The 10038-nt window shown below is 43.2% G+C and overlaps 1 protein-coding gene across 1 annotated transcript in view; it reads left to right on the top strand.

The window, feature by feature from the left end:
* Window positions 1-1297: 1297 nt before the first annotated feature.
* The window catches only part of LOC112070117 (histone acetyltransferase KAT6B-like), a 107779-nt gene continuing 99038 nt past the window's right edge, over window positions 1298-10038 (top strand). Inside the window, 2 exon segments of the mRNA XM_024137534.2 lie at window positions 1298-1583; window positions 4293-5199. Coding sequence (XP_023993302.1) covers window positions 4507-5199 — 693 coding nt within the window. The 5' untranslated portion in view covers window positions 1298-1583; window positions 4293-4506.

The following is a 10038-nucleotide window of genomic DNA, read 5'->3' as shown; positions in this document are numbered from 1 at the left end:
ACCGAAGAGCTCAGTGACTTTTAACGTGGCACCTTCATAGGACGCCACCTTTCCAACAAGTCAGTTGGTCAGATTTCTGCCTTGCTAGAGCTGCCCCGTTCAATTGTAACTGATGTTATTGCGAAGTGGAAAGGTCTAGGAGCAACAACAGCTCCTCCGCAAAGTGGTAGGCCACACAAGCTCCCAGAACGGGACCACCGAGTGCTGAAGCGCGTAGCGCGTAAAAACTTCAGTTGCGACACTCACTACCAAGTTTCAAACTGCCTCTGGATGCAACGTCAGCACAATAACTGTTCGTCGGGAACTTCAATAAATGGGTTTCCATGGCCGAGCAGCCGCACACAAGCCTAAGATCACCATAGGCAATGGCAAGCATCGCCTGGAGGGGTGTAAAGCTCGCCGTTGTTGGACTATGGAGCAGTGGAAACGTGTTCTCTGGAATTATGAATCAAGCTTCACCATCTGGCAATCAGATGTGCGAATCTGGGTTGTGACGGATGCCAGGAGAACTCTACCTGCCCAAATGCATAGTGCCAACTGTAAAGTTTGGTGGATGAGGTATAATGGTGTGGGGCTGTTTTTTCATGGTTCGGGCAGGTAGAGAATGGTGTGGGCATATACTGGTCATTAAAAATATTAATGCAAGTAGACTGCTGATTGGCCAGCTCATCCTCCTCAGGAGGATGACATCATCCTCTTTGTGGATATAGCAAGTGTTTGTTAAATGGTCTGTTTGAGGTGGGTTTTTTATTATTTTTTCTTCCAATGTATGCTTTGGCCACAAATAAGAGTATAGGATTAGTCAACAACATTATTTGGGTATGAGTTAACAGAATAGGAACTTCTAAAAGTGAGATTTTCACTAGACAGTTACTTTAAAACTGCAACATTTTCTTTCAGCCTCATGGTAAAATGTGTAGAACAGCATTATAAAACTGAACAAAATGTGCTTAAATACTGCAATATTTTGTCTCCTCCCCATGGCAAAATGTGAAGAATAGCATGATATGAACTATAAAACAGCACAATTTTCTCTCTGCCTCATGGCAAAATGTGTAGAATTGTGGGGAATTAGCTTTAAAACTACAGCATTTTCTCTCAGACTCATGACAAAATGTGTAGAATACCATTATAAAACTCAGAATAGCATTATAAAACTGCAAAAAAAATTCTCAGCACCATGGCATCTCATTCCTGCACATTTTAATGTGTTAAAGTTAAAGTGACATTACATTTGCCTATGATCATTGTTGAAGCGCTTACTGGTACACAGGGGCGCCGGTCCGCTCGGTTTACACTGACTGAAGTGGGGATGTCTACAGTGAAGAAGAAGACGAAGAAGCAGAAGAAGAAGCAGAAGGGGGAGAGAGGTACCACTTTGTCACAGGCTGCTATGTAGATTAACCTTTCAATTAGTTGTTATCCGGTCCTCTCTGTCTCAACGCGAGCCTTTAGTGTATCCTTTTAGAGATAAAACATACAAGGAAAACCCCCTATGGATGTGCCACTGTGAGTGTTTCTATCCGATCGCCGTTTCCGTCATCCTGATAATGAAGAGGACTGTATCTGAGAAAAAACTTGAGGTAACTACCAGCAAATATTTACGGTAGCTAGCCGATGCTTTTTCCCTCACTGGTTACATGTTCATCCTTGCATGAAACTTGAGTAATTTGTTTTGCCTCCTCGCCCAGCGGCGGTACATTGTGTAAACGATTTATATGTCAAGGAGGCTGTATATCACCGAATAATAATGTGTAAACGAGAATGGACCCGCGAATCGAGTGAGAAATGGATGGATCGCGAAACTGTAGCGATAGGTTACATTTATTCTTGAGGATCAGTGAAGACGGTGTTACTCTTACCAGGGTCAACTTCTTAGTTTGTATGTGGATTTTCCCCCATGTGCTCATTTGTTTTCTAGTTGGAAATGCAGGGGCAAAATAATCCCCATAAGAAGTGTTGTCATGATTTACGTAGAATGTTAATAATCGCTATAACGTTAGCCTAATGCAGGCAGGCGCTCCTGCTATGTGGAGAAATTCTACCGCTTGATGGATATGAAATCCTGAATGATTATTTATAGGGTTGCCCTACTTATTCTTTAGCCCACGTTTGGTACATGAGTTTAGGTTAGTGAAAACAGTTATTTATCGGTGTTTGTGTGAATTATTTCTTTAGTGGGTTTACACAAGAGTGGAAAATAAAAAAGAAGTACAGGTTCTAATGGTGGGAAAATAAGTGTCGGATAGCATACACAACACTAGCACAATACTAGCCTATCACCTTAAAACATTTTAAAAACTTGCTGCTTTAAATCAGCAGTCAAGTCTTCACCATGTTTGCAAATAAATGATGGATATAACAAACAACCAATTAAAGTCTAAAATGATCCAAATCATTTTCAAGTGTAACCAATTGTTTCAAGGAGTCGTAGTAAAGGTGGGCTGGTGTTTGACACTGGATATAGCCTAAATCATTAATTTAGCCAACAATCTGTGATAACTATTATGTTAATGACTGATCATATAAATTATATATATATATGCCTTTTAAATTGTCCTTATAGTGCACTCATTTATTCAAACGATAAGTGTTCTGGGTAAATAAAACATCAATCCATGATAGGAGAAGACACCTTAAAAGGCGGGTCAAGTAAGTTTAGTGACAGATCAAGCAGCAAACGCAGTCCCTTCTAAACTGAGCTCATACATTATATTATAATGATTGACATGTACTTTATCAAACCAGAAATCGGATCTTGTCTTTACAGCCAATATTGAAGTTGCTAGGGAGGGTACATTAGTGTAGGTAAGGTTTAATGAGACTCCATTGGATTGTAATCATCGTCATGTCGGATTTATGTAAACTACAACATTGTAACAAAATGGCGACTGTTTAGGTCACGTCAGTAATGCAGGGGCAGCACTGTAATTTCTTACAAATCAACTGATACAAGTCAAGGTTTGTTACATATTATCTTCTCGCTCGTTCGCGTTTCATGTTAATTTCAACATAAAATTGTCATCATAAATTTCCGGTAACCATCCCTCGGCAGCTGTCAAAAAGCTCAACAATATGAATTGACGGTGTGCGGTTGACATTCAAGCTCTCGCCGACTGCTAAAATGAACAAATCCTTGTTTGTCGCTCGTTACGTATCCAAGCTGTCAAACACGCGTGCAAAAAGTCAAACTCCATTGCCCTTCTTGCGATACTTGGTACTAATATGAAAATAATATGATTGATGAAAACACTAACTTCGCCACAGAGTAGCCTAACGTTACCCCAGTCAGCTGGCGATGTTGCAATGAAACATTCCTCTAACAGATAAAGGTATCACGAACAATTGTAACATCTATTTAACTGGTTACATTTCGTCTCCCTTGTCGTGATGGTTATAGTCAGTGTGTCATGACTAATAAATCTTAACCTGATGTAGTACTGTGGTAAAATAAAGATTATGTCAATCAATGGATTATGTTATCAGACTACGGATTAAGGGCAATTCCATGGCAACAAGTGAAACTGAGACTGATTTTTCACTTTAAAATGTATGTCAAACGAAAACCAATGATTGCAAAGTTAAACAAACCATACAACTGCACAATGACTACTTTGAACAAGTTTCACTCAAGAACAGTGCAGATGTAAAATTTGATACCAGAATGACTGTTTGTGCTGTTCATTAAGTAAATGGTTTTTATTTCATTTTCTGTGTGAAATTGATAAAAGTAGACATTTTGCATAGTCCGTTTTTTGCTATATATTTTTTTGGTTACATTTTAAAGTGAAAAATTTGAGTCGCTGTGGAATTGCCCTTACATAACATTAGCCTCTCCCTAACCTCCCTAAAATGTCTTAATCTTCAATCTGTCTGAACTGCTTTTATAACCCATCTGTTTGTCTAGAATGTTTTTGACCTTCATTTTATGTTTTGTAAATGCTTCTCAGTATTAAACTAATGTTATGGTGACGTCTCAGAATGTAAGATACTACTAATCCAATGTGTCAAGTGTAGACTAGGGCGTATCCCTCACAAATTGCTACCAGTAATCAAAGCAATCTGGTCTTTGACTAATGTGACTATTGACAAAATGTGTGTTAGGCTTGCCCTAGTACATTGATACTCTACAGTAAAGGTGCTGGGTAAAAATGATGGTTCTGTTATTGATTTTTTTTTATTTATTTTTTTAGATTACAGTATTACTTATTCTTGACTTGTGATCTTGTTTATGATTGTGTTTTTTTCTTTTAAGGAATTGTGTGACCTCATTTTAAGGAATTGTGTTCTAGGTCGTTTGGTAACTGTCCCAACCTTCAAGGAGTGTACGTTCTGGCTACTGTCGTCGTTGTCTTTTGTGAGGTGACGTGAGTTACTACCTTGGATGAGGATTTACAGCAGGATTGTATGTATTGATGCCGACCTGGAACCGTACCTTTTTGTTGTTGTTGACCTTTTCAAGATGTGTTGGATGTACCAAACGTTTCACAACAAGGGGGAATCTCTATGGGTCATTTCTTCCTGAATCTCATCGATTTAACCATGGTGAAACTTCCCAATCCTCTGTATACAGAGTGGATTCTAGAAGCAATACAGAAGATCAAAAGGCAAAAACAGAGGCCTTCTGACGAGCGGATTTGTCACGCGGTGGCTACTTTACACAGATTGGACAAGCGGACCGTTCTGGAACAGTTGGATTTAAGTGTTCATGATGGTTCCATTCTCAAAGTCACCAATAAGGGGAACGTGTCGTACAAAGATCCCAATCACCCTGGGAGAGGATTATCATCATCATCATCATCATCATCATCGCTCAAACCTGTAAGTGCAAACCTCTCTATTCCGTCGTCTAAAGGATCTATATGGAAGCCGAGTGACCTACGCCACGTTGATTGGAATAAAGTCCTGAGGAGGGCCATCGAGGGTCTGAATGATAGCCGTGGTTCTTCTCTGAAGAGCATCCAGAGGTACCTAAGGAACCAGGATGATCCATCACACGTCCAGGACAACCCAGGGTTCCAGCAGAGGTTACGGCTGGCCGCTAAATGGGCGGTCAAAAACGGCCGGCTGGCAAAGGATGGTCCGCGCTACAGGTTGAACCAGGGGGTTAATGGAGCTGAGGGTAGGAGCCAGAGGTGTCCAGGTGCTTCCCCATTGGCTCTTCTGTGTGTCACTCTTCTTCCACATGAGAGAGACCAGGTACAGTATACTGATACTTGCCTCCTGTCTTCCTCTGTTTTTAGTGGTCTATGCTGATAATACTCTATCCCCTTCTTTCACTGTAGATACACTATGCTAGTCCATAGCCTCTGAATCCTTTTCAGGCTATCGCGTATGTTAATGTTCTATCTCCTTCTTTCACTACAGTTTATTTTTTATATTATAAAGGCCGTGTTTATTTTAGTCATGGATCAATCGGCACACCCGCTGGCAAAATAATAGTTTCTGTCCTTTCCCTCTGTAGCTCAGTTGGTTGAGCATTGTGCTTGCAATTCTAGGATAGTGGGTTCAATTCCTGGGACCTTCCATACGTAAAAAAATAAATAAATGTAAGCATGACTAAGTCATTTTGGAATAAAGCATCTGCTAAATGGAATTGTATTATAGTATCCCGTTAGCCAGCTAAATAGACTCTTGATTATTGTGTTTGACCAATATTTATAATTTCAAAAAAATTCAGTCAGATTTGGTTTCAGTTAAGGACTTGTGAGGCTCTCACTAATAGTCTTCAAGTACTGGGTGATGAAGCTGCTCTTGAGGAATGCAATTGGATGATAGCTGACTGTTGTGATGAATAGGGGAGCTCTCTGTGGGCTTGAATCAAGCTGTTGTGATATAATAATGCTGCTTGGAAACACAGCAGTAGATCTCGCTGCTAGTTTAGTGTGTACTTGAGAACTAAGCATTGTTGACATTTTCTCTGCTCAGGAAAATGCTTTGTAACTAACTGGCCATGCTTGTATTTGACAGAATAGATGGACTATGTTATTATAGACGGAGAGTAAATAACGGACAGTAGCTTTGAAGTTCTTTGAGATAACACAGGAGGGGGGGGGGGGTTCTTGGGGATATACCGTATAGCTATGATAATAGGGCCATAAAGAGGGGGGGGGGGGGGTTGCCTTGGGGATATACCGTATAGCTATGATATAGGGCCATAAAGAGGGGGGGGGGGGGGGGGTTGCCTTGGGGATATACCGTATAGCCTATGATATAGGGCCATAAGGGGGGGGGGGGGGGGTTGCCTTGGGGATATACGTATACCTATGATATAGGCATAAAGAGGGGGGGGGGGGGGTTGCCTTGGGGATATACGGTATAAGCCTATGAATATAGGGCCATAAAGAGGGGGGGGGGGGGGGTTGCCTTGGGGATATACAGTATAGCCTATGATATAGGGCCATCAAAGAAGGGGGGGGGGGGTTGCCTGGGGATATACAGTATAGCATATGATATAGGGCCATAAAGAGGGGGGGGGGGTTGCCTTGGGGATATACCGTATAGCCTATGATATGGGCCATAAAGAGGGGGGGGGGGGGGGTTGCCTTGGGGATATACGCGTATAGCCTATGATATAGGGCCATAAGAGGGGGGGGTTGCCTGGGGATATACCGTATAGCCTATGATATAGGGCCATAAAGAGGGGGGAGGGGGGTTGCCTTGGGGATATACCGTATAGCTATGATATAGGGCCATAAAGAGGGGGGGGGGGGGTTGCCTTGGGGATATACAGTATAGCCTATGTATAGGGCCATAAAGAGGGGGGGGGGGGTTTGCTTGGGGATATACCGTATAGCCTATGATATAGGGCCATAAAAGAGGGGGGGGGGGGTTGCCTTGGGGATATACAGTATAGCCTATGATATAGGGCCATAAAGAGGGGGGGGGGTTGCCTTGGGGATATCCAGTATAGCCTATGATATAGGGCCATAAAAGGGGGGGGGGGGGGGTTGCCTTGGGGATATACAGTATAGCCTATGATATAGGGCCATAAAGACTTCCTCTTAGCGTTCATTGTTTTTTCTTGACTATGACACAAGACGAAGAGCTTTTCACTCTGCAGAGATTGTGGCTCCATCGCTGACACTCAGCAGTAACTCATGCTGCAGGTGAACAATACCGTATTGACAATAGTTTTGTACTTAGTCCTGTTCCGGTCGAATTGGACCGGAAGTATTCTCTCTGAGAAATGTCGTTTATTTAATCTGATTGTCATCAGGTTCCATGACTTTGTCCACACAGGGCATCTGAACACACAACATACATTTTGATGATTTTCATTTTATTTGGGGTGTTTTTATTAAACTTTTGTACACCTGTGGTGTTCCTGGTCAAAAATGACCGGTCATTAGAAATGAATGGGTGAGAATACAATTAGTGTATAAAATTGAGTTCAGGCGCATGCCCATTTATCAGATGGACACACTTCCTCTCCCAGACCCCCACATGCATGTGTGTTTGAACACACACACACATCTCACTCCCCTTCTTGGCATCCATGGCAACCCCTATGGGAACCTTTCCCCAATAGAATCTTTCCCCCAAGGGAACTACACCTGTTGGCATTCTCACAAACAATTGCAACATTGTTTCAATAATAAACTCAGCAAAAAAAGAAACATCCCTTTTTCAGGACCCTGTCTTTCAAAGATAATTAGTAAAAATCCAAATAACTTCACAGATCTTCATTGTAAAGGGTTTAAACACTCTTTCCCATGCTTGTTCAATGAACCACAAACAATGAATGAACATATACCTGTGGAACGGTCGTTAAGACACTAACAGCTTACAGACGGTAGGCAATTAAGGTCACAGTTATGAAAACTTAGGACACTAAAGAGGCCTTTCTACTGACTCTGGAAAACACCAAAAGAAAGATGCCCAGGGTCCCTGCTCATCTGCGTGAACGTGCCTTAGGCATGCTGCAAGGAGGCATGAGGATTGCAGATGTGGCCAGGGCAATAAATTGCATAAATGTCCATACTGTGAGGCGCCTAAGACAGCGCTACAGGGAGACAGGACGGACAGCTGATCATCCTCGCAGTGGCAGACCAGGTGTAACAACACCTGCACAGGATCGGTACTTCCGAACATCACACCTGCGGGACAGGTACAGGATGGCAACAACAACTGCCCGAGTTACACCAGGAAGGCACAATCCCTCCATCAGTGCTCAGACTGTCCGCAATAGGCTGAGAGAGGCTGGACTGAGGGCTTGTAGGCCTGTTGTAAGGCAGGTCCTCACCAGACATCACCGGCAACAACGTCGTCTATGGGCACAAACCCACCGTCGCTGGACCAGACAGGACTGGCAAAAAGTGCTCTGACGAGTCGCGGTTATGTCTCACCAGGGGTGATGGTCTGATTCGCGTATATCGTCGAAGGAATGAGTGTTACATGGAGGCCTGTACTCTGGAGCGGGATTGATTTGGAGGTGTAGGGTCTGTCATGGTCTGGGGTGGTGTGTCACAGCATTATCGGACTCAGGTTGTTGTCATTGCAAGCAATCTCAACGCTGTGCGTGACAGGGAAGACATCCTCCTCCCTCATGTGGTACCCTTCCTGCAGGCTCATCCTGACATGACCCTCCAGCATGACAATGCCACCAGCCATACTGCTCGTTCTGTGCATGATTTCCTGCAAGACAGGAATGTCAGTGTTCTGCCATGGCCAGCAAAGACCCATTGAGCACGTCTGGGCCCTGTTGGATCAAAGGGTGAGGGCTAGGGCCAATCCCACCAGAAATGTCCGGGAACTTGCAGGTGCCTTGGTGGAAGAGTGGGGTAACATCTCACAGCAAGAACTTTTAAATCTGGTGCAGTCCATGAGGAGGAGATGCACTGCAGTACTTAATGCAGCTGATGGCCACACCAGATACTGACTGTTACTTTTGATTTTGAACCCCCCCCCCCCCCCCCCCCCCCCCCCCCCCCACCCATTTGTTCAGGGACAAATTATTCCATTTCTGTTAGTCACATGTCTGTGGAACTAGTTCAGTTCATGTATGTTGTTGAATCTTGAGAGGACGTTTCTTTTTTTGCTGAGTTTGTTGAACTTTTCTCGCAGCTCTGGTATATAAATGCTTTTTTGAGGCCTTTCTCACAATTCATTCTGTGGCAGCACAAACGATATACTGTACGTGAGGCTCTTGATCATATCTTCGATCATGACACTGGTAAGGAGGAGAGAGAGTCCTTGTTAAACTTTGGCACAAAGTAGTCTGTGATAAATAGCAAAATATGTTTCATATGAGTATTTGTTATAGTCAAAATAATTACGCTTTTGTTTTACTCCAAAACGAGTTGTGTGAGCTCAGGTCAATGAGGCCTACAGGCTATGAATAGCAAATAGAAGTTCAAAATGTGTAATGTTCACAAGAACTTAAGTTGATTAAAAGATCTAACACAACATTAGGTGATAATATGCATTATTATGGATTTATAATCCGCTATAATGGGGTGGACATTTTAGGACCACAGAATGAATTAACATGAAACAAACACAACAGGAGGGTTAAAAATGGAAGAGAACTTCACAGTGAAGGCCAAAGCATTGGAAGTGTACAATTTTCTGTTGCTTTAAACAACTGACTAGGTGTTGCTAAGTAGGGTCTTAACACACACTCACCATGGAAACCCACTCGATTTCCTGATTTGAGACAAGCTGAAGGAAAGGGAACCCCCACCAACTTAGGTTAGGGAGTAACAACAAACCAAACAGGGGAGACACAGGATAATACTTCGTTTAACAACTTAGAGGAAGAACTACACAGCTGTGTATCTTTTCCAACATCTCTTATGACATCTCAAGCACTGGCCCAGCAGCACTGGCTCAGCAGCACTGGCTCAGCAGCACTGTCCCAGCAGCACTGTCCCAGCAGCACTGTCCCAGCAGCACTGGCTCAGCAGCACTGGCTCAGCAGCACTGGCCTGGGGGTTGGGGGGGGGAAATGGGGGAGGTGTTACGGTTTCTCTTGGTCATTAGCATGGGGTTGCTGATTGGAGTCACACACGTCAGCCTGTGTTGCACCTGCGAGCG

This window comes from Salvelinus sp. IW2-2015, unplaced genomic scaffold (assembly GCF_002910315.2).
Source record: "Salvelinus sp. IW2-2015 unplaced genomic scaffold, ASM291031v2 Un_scaffold1222, whole genome shotgun sequence".
Lineage (NCBI taxonomy): Eukaryota > Metazoa > Chordata > Actinopteri > Salmoniformes > Salmonidae > Salvelinus > Salvelinus sp. IW2-2015.
This window is presented reverse-complemented; position numbering and strand designations above follow the sequence as displayed.